At 44.5% G+C, this 12,508-nt stretch overlaps 1 protein-coding gene across 1 annotated transcript in view; it reads left to right on the forward strand.

The window, feature by feature from the left end:
- The first annotated feature begins 6,706 nt into the window (after window positions 1-6,706).
- Window positions 6,707-12,508, forward strand: part of PPP1R12B (protein phosphatase 1 regulatory subunit 12B) — a 184,517-nt gene continuing 178,715 nt past the window's right edge. Inside the window, exons 1-2 of the mRNA XM_019513819.1 lie at window positions 6,707-6,837; window positions 11,063-11,181. Of these exons, the coding sequence (XP_019369364.1) occupies window positions 6,731-6,837; window positions 11,063-11,181 (226 nt within the window). The 5' untranslated portion in view covers window positions 6,707-6,730. The remainder of the gene's footprint in view (window positions 6,838-11,062; window positions 11,182-12,508) is intronic.

Below are 12,508 nucleotides of genomic sequence, written 5' to 3' on the forward strand. Positions count from 1 at the left end.
TTTAGTATCCAGGAGGATCAAGTTGCTCTGCTATAAATTTTTTTTGTAGGAACAGGTTGGGGTGGGGAGGGGAGGAGGCAGAGGTTATACCATTGTCCCTTTTCTGTCAAGCATGCATTCCACAGGAGCTAGGCAGGGCAAGGGCTGACATGTCAGCGAAGCTGGTAGGAGACCTGAAATCCCAAAGAAGGTTTGCCATCCTTCTTACATCTAGAAAGATTTCTTGGAGTGCAGTTAATCCATTAGATTGTGCGTGGGAGTCTTTTCAGTTCTCTTAGCTGACCCTCAGCCTATACATTTATAGTTAGCAATATCTATTTTTGTAGTTTATGTGAAAAACAAAATGCAGTGATTTGTTTCCATTAAACACATACAGAGCTGATGACCTAAGTACATTACTCCAAAAGCTTTTTTTTAAACTTTCAGGTAAAGATCAAAGCAGGATACAGCATGGAACAATGGTTTTTAACCTTTTTTAGATTTGAGGCACCCCTTAGCCTCAAGGTATCCCTCGGAAAATGCCAGCTCTAGTTTTCACTAGTTTTTTGCTTGCAGAAAAATAATGGAGCAGTTTTTTTCTGTTGCAAAGAGCAAAAAAGGACCATGTAACAGGGGGCTTTCTCGGGGCTGATCTGCCATTGGTCCGCCTACCTGTTTCTGGGCCAACCGCCCGCCTTCTCGTCTGCCGTGCCATGTTGTTTCTTAATTGGTTCTAATAAGGCGGGAGGCTGCCCATTCTTGCCCCGATGCCAGGGGGTGCTATCTGCAGCTTCGTTCCTCCCCTACACAGCAGCTCAAGCCTCACAGACAGCATCCAGGTGACACAATGCCTCCGGCCTGCAGCCAGACCAAACTTAGGCCTCGTTGTCAGAACTCAGACGCACACATTCATACTGCCCTTCTCTCAATAGGGTCTGTCACATGCCACCCCCTCTCACAGGGTATTTTTCACCCATTGGCAGCTTGTACTGCCTTGCTCCCTCTCAGAGTGGGCCCCTTCGGCCATAGGCTTTACCTAGTATGCACCTTGGGTGGCAGACGTACTGTCTTTTGGGTCTCTCCCGTGACCCTCACTGGGGTAGTGGCCGGCCAGTTACCCAACCGGGTCTAAGCATGCCCTGGCCCCTCCTGGGGCAACTCTATACACATTCACACACACATACTGGGCTCCCAGACCTCTGGCTTCCCCCTCGCTGGGGCTCCTCATCTCTGCCCCCTCACTGGGGCTCCACATCACTGCCCCTCACTGGGGCCACAGCGCTTCTCTCCCCGGTGGGGGCTCAGGTGGCCATAGCCATGCCTGGCCCTCTTGTACCTACAGTGTGATGGGGGCTAGTGGTTAAGGTGCCCCAACCTGCTTTTCACTGGGGTGGTAACTGGCCTGGCATTTCCTGGGGGCACCCGCACCACTGTGAGCCCCACCAGACCACCCACTCCAAGCAGGGTGCAGTTCTGGGTCACGCCCAAGACCGGGAGCCTCCAAACCATCCCCCTAAGCTCCTGCCCCCCACCCCCAAGATGCCCTGCACAGCCCGAGCCAGGCAACGCCCTCACCTGGCCTGCCAGCAGCAAACTGCCCCATCCACGTAGGTGGCCAGAGCTTCAAAACAGCTACTGCAATCAAGCACCTGCTGGCTACCCAGCTCAGCCCCCAAAGTGGCAGGCACCCACAGTGCCCCGCCACAGACCACAGTAGGTTAGAATGTTTTTAACTGTATGGTTTCCTGTGTGAAATCCCTGACTTTATCTTGTGAATTATGTTTGCACACCTAATAGTGTTAACGTTGCATGGCATCCTGTGGCACCCTTGAAAGGATCTCAAGACACCCCATGGTACTGCAGCACCCTCGTTGAGAAACACTGGCATAGAAATAATCATAAAAGTGCATATTTGTTGGTTGTCTGTTTTGGAACCCCATACTGAAATTTCTTTGGGATGCAACATTTTTTTTTTTAGTTTAGTTGGAAGACCATGGTTGTTACAGACAGGCATATCATAGAAAGTTAGGGTTGGAAGGGACCTCAGGAAGTCATCTGGTGTCTAACCCCCTGGTCAAAGCAGAACCATCCTGACTAGATTATCCCAGCCAAAGCTTTGTCTAGCTGGGTTTTGAAAACCTCCAAGGGTATTTCCACCACCTCTCATATAGCAAAGCAGCTCTTAATGCTCAAACTACCATCTCTCCTTGGGCTCCATACCCTGTGTTTTCAGGGAAATGTGCTCCATGACCTTATTAACCTGTTCCTGTGTTTTGCTAACCTCCCAGTGAGAAGATTCTTCCTAATGTCTAACCTAAACTTCCCTTGTTACAACCTGAGACCGTTGCTCCTTGTTCTGTCATTTTCCATCACTGAGAACAGTCCAGCTCCATCCTCTTTGGAACCACCCTTCAGGGAGTTGAAGGCTGCTATTAAGTCCCCACTCAGTGTCCTCTTCTCTAGACTAAGTAAGCCCAATTCCCTCCATCTTTTCATATAAGTCATGTGCCCCAGCCCCCTCACCATTTTGTTGCCCTCCTCTGGACTCTCTCCAATTTGTCCACTTCCTTTCTGTAGAGGGGGCAGGACGGGACTGAACATAGTATTCCAGATGTGGCCACACCAGCGCTGAATTGAGGCAAATAATCACTTCCTTCAATCTGATGGCAACACACCTACCAATCCAGCCCAATATGCTGTTAACCTGCTTGGCAGCAAGGACACACTGCTGGCTCGTATTCAGCTTATTGTCCAATGTAACCCCTCAGGTCCTTTTCTGCAGAGCTGCTCCCCAGTTTGTCAGACCCCAGCCTGTACCAGTGTATAGGATTATTCCATCCTAAGGACAGGACTTTGCATTTGTCCTTGTTGAAGCTCATGAGAAAGGGATCCTGGTTTTCTCTGATTTAAAAAAAGTCCAATTTTTCATTTTTAAAAAAGTGTAACCCCAAATCCATATTTTTCCATTATTAAAACGAAACATCACTATACATCTCTCTATCAGTGGTGTTTAATTTTAATCATGGAAAAATGTAGATTTTGGGTTACTTGTTTTTAAACCAAAAATTGGGGATGCTTTTTAAATTGGCAAAAACAAGGATCCTTGCTCATGAGATTCCTTTTGGCCCAATCCTCCAATTTGTCTAGGTCTCTCTGAATCCTACCCTACCCTCCAGTGTATCTACTACTCCCCCCAGCTTGGTGTCATCTTGCTGAGGGTGCACTCTATGCCATCTTCCAGGTTGTTGATGAAGACACTGAATAAAACCAGCTCCAGGACCAACTCTTGAGGCACTCCACTTGATACCGGCTGTCAAGTAGTCATTGAGCCATTGGTTACTGCTCTCTGAGCCCAATGCTCCAGCCAGTTTTCTGTCCACCTTAAAGTCCATTCATCCAGCCTGTACTTCCTTCGCTTGCCTGAGAGAATGTTGTGTGAGACCGTATCAAATGCCTTGCTAAAATCAAGGTACACCACATGCACCGGTCTCCGCGTATCCGCAGAGTCAGTCATTTTATAGAAGACGATCAGGTTGGTCAGGCATGCCTTGCCCTTGGTGAATCCATGCTGTCTGTTCCTAAGCACCTTTTTCTCCTCCAAGTGCTTAGAATGGATTCCTTGAGGACCTGCTCCATGATCTTTCCAGGGACTGAGGTGAGGCTAACTGATCTGTAGTTCTCAGGATCCTCCTTTTTCCCTTTCTTAAATATGGGCACTATGTTTGCTCTTTTCCAATCATCTGAGACCTCTCCTGATTGCCAAAGATGATGGCTAATGGCTTTGCAATCACATCAGCCAACTCCCTCAGCACCGTTGGATGCATCCCAACCGGCCTCATGGACTTGTACCCATCTAACGTTTCTAAGTAGTCTCTAACCTGTTCTTTCAGTAGTGACAGCTGCTCACCTCCTCCCCAAACTGTGCTGGCCAGTGCAGTAGTCTGGGAGCTGACACAACTAGGTTTTAAAATTCCTGTCATTTTGCTGTCTATTAGACCAATGCAGGGGTTTCAGCTGCAATCAGTTTAATTGAAAAAAAACTCCCAATACCTGTATTTCCTGGCCAAAATGTAATACTTAAATTGTGTTATAATCTCAGTTCCATTGACACTTGGGTAGAGAAGTATTATCTCAAATTAAAAAATAACTTGTATTTTGCAGGCAGCTGTAGCACTGAAATATAGAAAACTCGGAAGTATGCAGTTTGGGTTCTCCCAACTTAAATTTGAATTTTGAAGCAATGCTATCTATTTTTACTCCATGTCTCAATACAACTTAATGTCTATGTTTAGTATCATGTATGTATAAAGTATACTTTGCTTGATGGAAACACTGCATTGAATTGTTTATGAAGATCTAGGGTCCAACTCAGAAATGACATGGAACATTTCAAAAGCACATTAAAGGCATCTTAAATTTTTAAGTCTAAGTGAACTGTCCACAAAACTGCCTGTATGCTTAGGTGCCTAGAATCATAGGGTTGAAAAGGACTGTAAGAGTCCAGGTCCAGCCCCATGCAGTAATTCTGTTCCTAAACTGTCCCTATCAAACCTGGTCTCTTCTTGGGGGAAGAAACTTCATTGAAGGATGTTTCTTATCTTCCCTGGAGAGTATGTTCCACTACTATATAGTGTTAACAGCTTGGATCTCGGGAATACATTCCTTACTAACCTAAACCCAAAGATTTAAGCAATGTGGTCTGCTATAGTATGGTTATTTTTTAAAGGAGAAAGTGGCTTCTCAGGTTGTGATACCACAGCCATGGTATTCTGGCTTCATTAGGTCTTATAGGATGCCTGTAGACTCCTATAGAGTACGTCGGGGTGAGCAATTATTTGGGTTGGAGGGTTGCTTAAAGAGTTCTGGTGAGGTGTTGCAGGGCGGGGTGGGGGGTGCTGACCCAGTGCGAAGGGTAGGGGAGTGCAAAGGTATAATTGATCCTATCTGGCCCCAGGCCCTTCTGCCCTGCACCTACTGCTGGGGGTTCTCCATGGAACAGGCAGGCAGGCAGGCAGGGTGTGGGTTGTGTGGTGGTGACAGTTCTGGGCTGGGGTCTGGTGCAGAGCTGTGATCCCCTCCCCTAATGTCCCTGTGATGGTTGCCAGTTATGGAGGGAGCAGATTGCGCCTCTGCTGTGTGCCCCAGTCCCCGGCCCTGCGCTGTCACCACCCCACAATCCCAACTCCCAGCCACCTGTCCTGCTCCCAGATGCCACTCCCCACCCACCCATGGCCCCATCCCATCCACCTGGCCAAGCGTACCTTGCCTGCAGGGATCCTGGGCCAGTCTGCATGGAGACACCACCTGCCCACTCCACCTGGTGCTCCCAGCAGTGGGTGCAGGGTGGATAGGCTGGTGTGCCTAGGCAGTGGGACTGGGCCTGGCAGACACTGGCAACAGCAGCTGGGCAGTTGTTGTAGTCATTCCCCCCGCCTTCCCTGGCAGTGGAGGGTCAATGGGAGGGGAGGCTGTGGCAGGGAGGCAATAGTTGTAGCGCTTGCCCTAACTCTGAGTCAGGGCTGCAGCAGCTGCTCCTCCCCCTCCCTCTCCACCATCACCTTGTCCTCGATTTCAAGATGAGGGATGCTTTCTCCCATGTTAAATGGGAGAGAAGCTTTGTCTTGGAGTTGAGTAAATAACGGTAATAACTTTCTGTGATTCTGTGTTTAAAATTTCAAATAGTCTCTTTTGGAACTTGCCTGTTTTCAAAACATTTTAAAACTTCCTGGAAGAATTTTGCCTGTGTCAGCTATTGGATAGATTTTGTCAAAGATAAAGGGCTGCAGTTATCAAAATGATATTCGTGGTGAAACAAAACCTTTAAATCTTAGGTCAGTTTGAGAAGCAGTTGTGTAAATGGCCTTTGAAGGTTCATGTCTGTAAGCAGTTTCCAAACTGAGCCTGCTTTATATACAAGGCAAACTATTTCTACTTACATTAGCTCTGCAAACTTAGTTAGGAGTCTGACAGCTAAGTGGAGTTCTTTTCTGCCAATATCATAACTAATAAAAATTCTGTAAAGTGGAATCTCCTTTGATGCAGATGATATATAATCTCACTCATATTTCAGTAGCAGGATAGGCTTTGCGTCACAAGCAAATCTAAATGGTCTTTATTTTAATCAGTAAACAGATAATACTTGGAATAAATGGATGAGTCAGAGTGCTGTTTATATGCAGGACTCCTTGGTAAAACTACAGGTGACTCGACAGTGAAAATAAAGTAGAAAAATATTCAGTGTGCTTATGTCCTGCTTTACTGCATGTTTGACTCTTAAGGTTTTTTTTGAAATCATACTCTGGCTTCCCTTGCGCTTCAGCTTACTTCACTGACATTTTTCTGGAACAGCCTGATCTAAGTAAATATACAACTTTGCCCAACTTTGCTATTCCATCAAGCTCCTCTAAGACTCATACCGAGGGATCCCTTTATAGGGTGTTTACCCTCTCCTGATTAATAGGAATGTGAGGGAGAGAGAGAATAGACCAAAACAAAATGTGCAGATATGAGAGGTAGGTATAAAGAGGTTTAGGACTTACGTTGGGGCACTCAGAGTTTAAGACTAATTAAAGCTGTTAAGTGAAAGTGTGTAAGTGAACTTCATAGTTTTATTTAATATGTCTTAACTTCTCATATAGACAAACCTTTACCGGATGGACTTAAGTTGTTCATTCTGTTTAATGCCACTCTTTCTTTTCTTCTTTTTTTCTCTTCCTCCTCTTCCAAGGCCTGTATAGACGAGAACCTGGACATGGTGAAGTTCCTTGTAGAAAATGGAGCGGATGTAAACCAACAGGATAATGAGGGCTGGACCCCTCTACATGCTGTGGCTTCCTGTGGCTATCTGAATATAGCAGAGTGAGTGAGTTTCAGGCTGTCAGGGGTGTGTATAGTAACAGCTTTCCACATCTTTTCCCCCTTCAGAGTGGTGGCTTTTCTGTGACTAAACAGCATATTGTGGAAATGAAGTTAACAGGGAAGAAAAGTGCCATATTGATGCTGACTCTAATTTTCAAGGATAGGGTGCAAGATGAAATAAGTCTGCTTCATAGAATTCTGTTCATAGAGAAGTAGGGTTGGAAGGGAGCTCCAGGGGTCATCTAGTCCAGTGCTTCTGAATACATATGAAGTGCTTTAAGCAATATCAGATTTTTGGTGAAATGTGCTGAGCAAAAGCAAAGCATGATGATGGACAACTGTAAATATTAATGCATGGGGAAATCTAGTAAAGCACAAATTGGCTGCAGCTAGGCTACTTGCTGAGCAGGTGTGCACCCTCTGTCAGAGGACTTGTGCACAATTTTTAAACTTATAAAGAGCATTGTTAATGAAATAATTTTTTTGATCTCTTCTGTCTGTGTACATCAAAGAAACATACATTTGGGTAATTATATTGGTGTACTTTAGTGCGGTGTAAAACCCATGTGTTTAAATAGATTGCACAGATGTAAAACTGTGAAATTGTGAGATTAATTGGCTTCACTATAAACCTTGACTCTTTATTTACATTCACACACTAACATTTTATGATGGGTTTGCAGAGAAGTTGCATTTAGTATCATTTTAAAATTTAACAAATAGGGCATTAGAATAACACAGCTTGAAGTATGCTTGAAGCCTCTACAGGGAAGCAAGAACTTTTGGGCTGCTGTGTCATTCATAGGCTACTGACACAATGTCTCTTTCTTCAAAATCTAACCCTGTGTTTCCATGTCTAGCAAAGATGGAAAAGTAGATGAAAGTTAAGTTAAGCTTACCTGTTAAGTGAGCTCTTTTAAAATAAAAGTGTCACTATGTTGAGATCACATGGTCTAGTGATCCCTTCTTCCTTATGATTTCTTCACTGTAAGTGTACAAATATAAAATGGGAGAAGCCATCTTTGTCTAGTATAGGAGCTGGCAGCTTATGGCTAATGGGCTGGATCTGTCCTGTTGATAGGGTAGATCTGGCCCAGTGCAACTCAGGGAATTTGGCAGCAGCAGTTGCCTTTTTCATAGATTCATAGAAAACTAGGGTTGGAAGGGACCTCAGAAGGTCATCTAGTCCAACCACCTGCTCAAAGCACGACTATTCCCAACTAGATCATCCCATCCATGGCTTTGTCGAGCCGGGCCTTAAACTCCAATGGTGGAGATTCCACCACCTCTCTAGGTAATCCATTCGAGTGCTTTACTACACTTCTAGTGAGAGATTTTTCTGATATCCAATCTAAACTTCCCTTGCTGCAACTTGAGACCTTTGCTTCTTGTTCTGTCATCTGTCCCCACTGAGAACAGCTTAGCTCCATCCTCTTTGCAGTCACATTTCAGGTAGTGGAAGGCAGCTGTTAAATCCCCAGTCTTCTCTTCTGCAGACTAAATAAGCCTAGTTTCATCACTCTCTCCTCAGAAGTCATGTGCCCCAGCCCTTTAACCATGTTTGTTGTCCTCTGCTGGACTCTCTCTAATTTGTCTACATCTTTTTTGTAGTGGGGGACCCAAAACTGGACACAGTACTCCAGATATAGCTTTACCACCCCTGAATACAGGGGAATAATTACTTCCCTTGCCCTGCTGGCAACACTCCTACTAATGCAGCCCAGTTTGCTGTTGGCCTTCTTGGCAACAGGGGCTCATTGTTGACTCAAATTGAGCTTATCATCCAGTGCAACTCCCAGGTCTTTTTTTTGCTGAGCTGGTGCTTAGCCAGTTGGTCCCAAGCCTTTAGTGATGAATGAGATTCTTCTGTCTTAAGTGGAGGACTTTGCAGTTGTCCTTGTTGAATTTTATGAGATTCCTTTTGGCCCAGTCCTCTAATTTGTCTAGGTGACTCTGAATCCAAGCCCTATCCTCCAGCATATCTACAACTTCCTTCAGCTTGGTGAGGAAGTTGCTAAGGGATCCCATCTTCCAGATTGTTAATGAAGATATTGAACAAAACCAGCCCCAGGGCCAACTCCTGGGGCACTCCATTTGATACTGGGTGCCAACTAGACATCAAGCCATTGATCACTACTCATTCTATCCTCAACTCAACTATCCTGCCAGTTTTCTGTCCACCTTAAAGTCCATTCATCCAACCCACACCTCCTTAACTTGCTTGCAAGAATGCTTTGGGAGATGGTATCAAAAGTCTTGCTCAAATGGAGGTATATCACGTCCACTGCTTTCCCCACATCCACAAAGCCAGTTATTTCACAATAGAAGGCAGGCAATCAGTTTGTCAGCCATCAGTGTACACATGTAGACTATTCCTGATCACTTTGTCCTCCTCCAAATGCTTAGAAATGGATTCCTTGAGTGCTTCATGATTTTTCTAGGTTGTGAGGTGAGGCTGGCTGGCTTGTAGTTCCCTGAATCCTCCTTCTTCCCTTTCTTAAAGATGGGTATTTAAATTTACCCTTTTCCAGTCGTCCGGGACCTCCCCTGATCACCACAAGCTTTCAGAGATAATGGCCAGTGGCTCTACGATCACTGAACCAACTCCCTCAGCACCCTGGGATGCACTGCAAACAGCCCCATGGACTTGTACATGTCCAGCTTTTCTAGATAGCCCCAAGCCTGTTCTTTCACCACTGAGAGCTACTCACCTTTTCCCCAAACTGTGCTACCCGGCGTAGTACTCTGGGAGCTGACTTTGCCTGTGAAGACCAAGATTAAAAAGACATTGAGTACTGAGACCAAGGTACAAAAGACATTTTTTATCTGTTCTCCTTGTAGCATCTGGTCATTGTTTGGAAGTGTGAAGCTGTGGCGTGTGGTAGGGGCTGGGTTAGTGGTCCACGGTGGTAAAAGGTTGCCAACCACTGGTCTAGTTGGTTCTTAAAAATCAGATATTTAAAAGACCACTAAACAAAATTTCCCAGTAAAAGACTTGGCTCTCATAAAGCTTTTCACTTTTCTGAGCATGCTTGCTGCTTTTTCAAGGATTGAACTAATGCTGACTTTGTGGCGTTCACTTTGCCCACATAGGATTAATAGCCTTTTCCACTGTTGGAAGATCTTTCCCAGTACTTGTTGCTGTGAGCTAACAAGTTTACTGTGGGGTTCTGTTTAGGGAAGCAGAATAATTGGAATCAAAGAATTGCAAAACTAAGAAGTTGCATTTTGAGCTGGGCTTCTGAAAACAGACTGGCTCATGTGCAAGACCAAATGAAGAAGAAGTGCTGTTAGTGCCTTAGTTGTTCCTTCACTCTGCATCATAACCCAAAAATTGTTTTAAGAGGATGACTTTTGTATTCCTTGCCTTTTTAAGGGTGGCTTTTATCCTTGGCTCCTGGTGGCCCATGCATCATTGCACAATGGGGATGGCATGCTTCTTTTTGTAGAAATAACTAGGATGAGGGAACATCAACTGGGCTGCATAACATTTAATTGAGGTGATTTAGGGGGAATCCAGTCACAAAATAGCAGACTTCTGGCACAAATTCTTTCATGATTTCTGCTCATTGTGAAACACCTTCCAAGACACAGTGTAGCTAATAAGAGGAATGAATCTGTTGTTTGAGGCACAGCTGTCATATTTGCACCTGAACTCAGAGTCTACAGAAGTTGCCAGGGTGTTTAAAACACATTTTTATGATGTTTGTTGCTTTAGATTTCCTATTACTTAGAAACTTTGAATACTAATTACCTTTATGAATCTTTTCCTGCCCTTCTCCCATCCTGTGTGCATGTGTGAAATGCTCCAGAATTACTCGTCTGTTGCATTCGAAACACGTGCAGGCTGAAAGAATGTTTACCTGCGACAAATATAAAAAACATATTGAAGACCAGTCCTGCTTGTTCAAAGCTCCTTTTAAAGTGCAAGCACCGGCATATTGCTAAATGACCTGGGGTCTTTTTGACTAGCTGTGTCAACTAGCAACTGACATGGCATAGGACTAGCAACTGCTTGCATGGACCTTTGAGTAGAGAAGGGAGAGCCCTTAACAATTAGTAGCTGGGTGTTTAGACTGGAAACTGAGGCTCATGAAACAGGTCCCAAGTAAAACTATCTGGGATTAGAAAGCAAAATTATTCTTTCCTGCTGTTCAGTCTGCTGTTTTTCACTTGAATTCTGGCCACAAAGTCTAATAAGTTGGTATGGGTCTTAACTGTGTAGGTACTTAATCAGCCATGGAGCCAATGTGGCTGCAGTGAACAGTGAAGGTGAAGTCCCATCTGACATTGCAGAGGAAGCAGCCATGAAGGACCTGCTTTTGGAACAAGTAAAGAAACAAGGTAAATGCAGCTGAATGTTTGAATGTACATTCTTTGGATTTGTAGGGACCTTTGGTAAGGAAATTGCGTGGATTGAGCACCCTGATTAAAAAAAACAAAACCTGATCCCTGGCCCATAGAGCAGCAGAACAATTTAATATTGACAGCAGGGTATTACAACAAGTGTTACAAGGGTGGTTGTGATTTGTGGTTTTTTTCCTCTTGGGTTAGGTTTAATTCTGGTCTCTAGTGTATGTAAAAATTCTCTTCAATGAGACTTGTTAGAATATTCTCACTCCATTCTAAACAAGAAAAAAATATGGCAGCGTGGTTCTTTGTTCATGGTTAGTGACAAGCCTTGTCTTCACTGGTGCACACATCTAATATTTTGTAAACTGGATTAATACAAAAAGTAATTGCATGTTGTACAGCATATCTTTACTTGAAAGTGATACGAGTTGCACTGGTATAAGGTCTTTTACAACAGTGAGTTGTTTCTGCTAGGAGTTTCCTTCCATGTAACAACACTGTTGTTAGCATGCCAACATACAGATAAAGTCTAAATCTGCAGTAAACTGTAGGACGCTCTCTGCCCTGACTGCTTTTGAATTGGTATAGCTATGCACTTGCAGTATAACTACCCCTGCAAGATGGCAGAGCTCTAAGCAGAGTCATTAAACTAGTTTCATTGTAGATTTAGGAAGATTTCACTGCAGTCCTTCCAATTTTGAAGCAACTACAGTGGTTAGAAATGCATCCTTTATAAAAATTTAAATTTAAATTCTTGACTAGTTGGTGAAGCTCTGGCCTCCAAAGGAAGTTTTCTACTTCTCACTAGCAGTTGGAAAGCTGTAATTGTGTAGCTTAGAAAGAAATTTGAAAGCCTGCCTAGGAGATTCACCAGGAGTTTCTATGGAAAATGTAACCTTTTTTTGAGTTTGATTGTATTCCCTTGGAAACAAGACCTATTTAACTCGGCTTAGTTGTTGCATAGCTTACTAATGATGTTGGTGCTGCGTTATTTTTGTGTTCCGGAATGAATCCAGCCCTAACCCACATATGCTGTTTAGGCATTATGCTGACTACTTTGTGCCTAAGTTATCTTTGAGGTAGGATCGTATAGGGCAGGGGTGGGCAACATTTTTTGGCTGGAACGCCAAAAAACACCATAATGCGTAAGGTGCCGGAGTGATGGCATGGCAGAAAAACAAAATAAGGGCAAGGGGTACATGGCAGGATGCCCTGCTTGTGCCCCTTGCCCCCCACTCAAAACCCCTTCCCCCCAGCCCTACTGCTTCCTATCCCCCAGCCCTACTGCCCCTTGCCCCCCACCCAAAGCTCCTGCCCC

This window comes from Gavialis gangeticus, unplaced genomic scaffold (genome assembly GCF_001723915.1).
Source record: "Gavialis gangeticus isolate Ggan-Ray unplaced genomic scaffold, GavGan_comp1, whole genome shotgun sequence".
In the NCBI taxonomy this organism is placed as follows: Eukaryota; Metazoa; Chordata; order Crocodylia; family Gavialidae; genus Gavialis; species Gavialis gangeticus.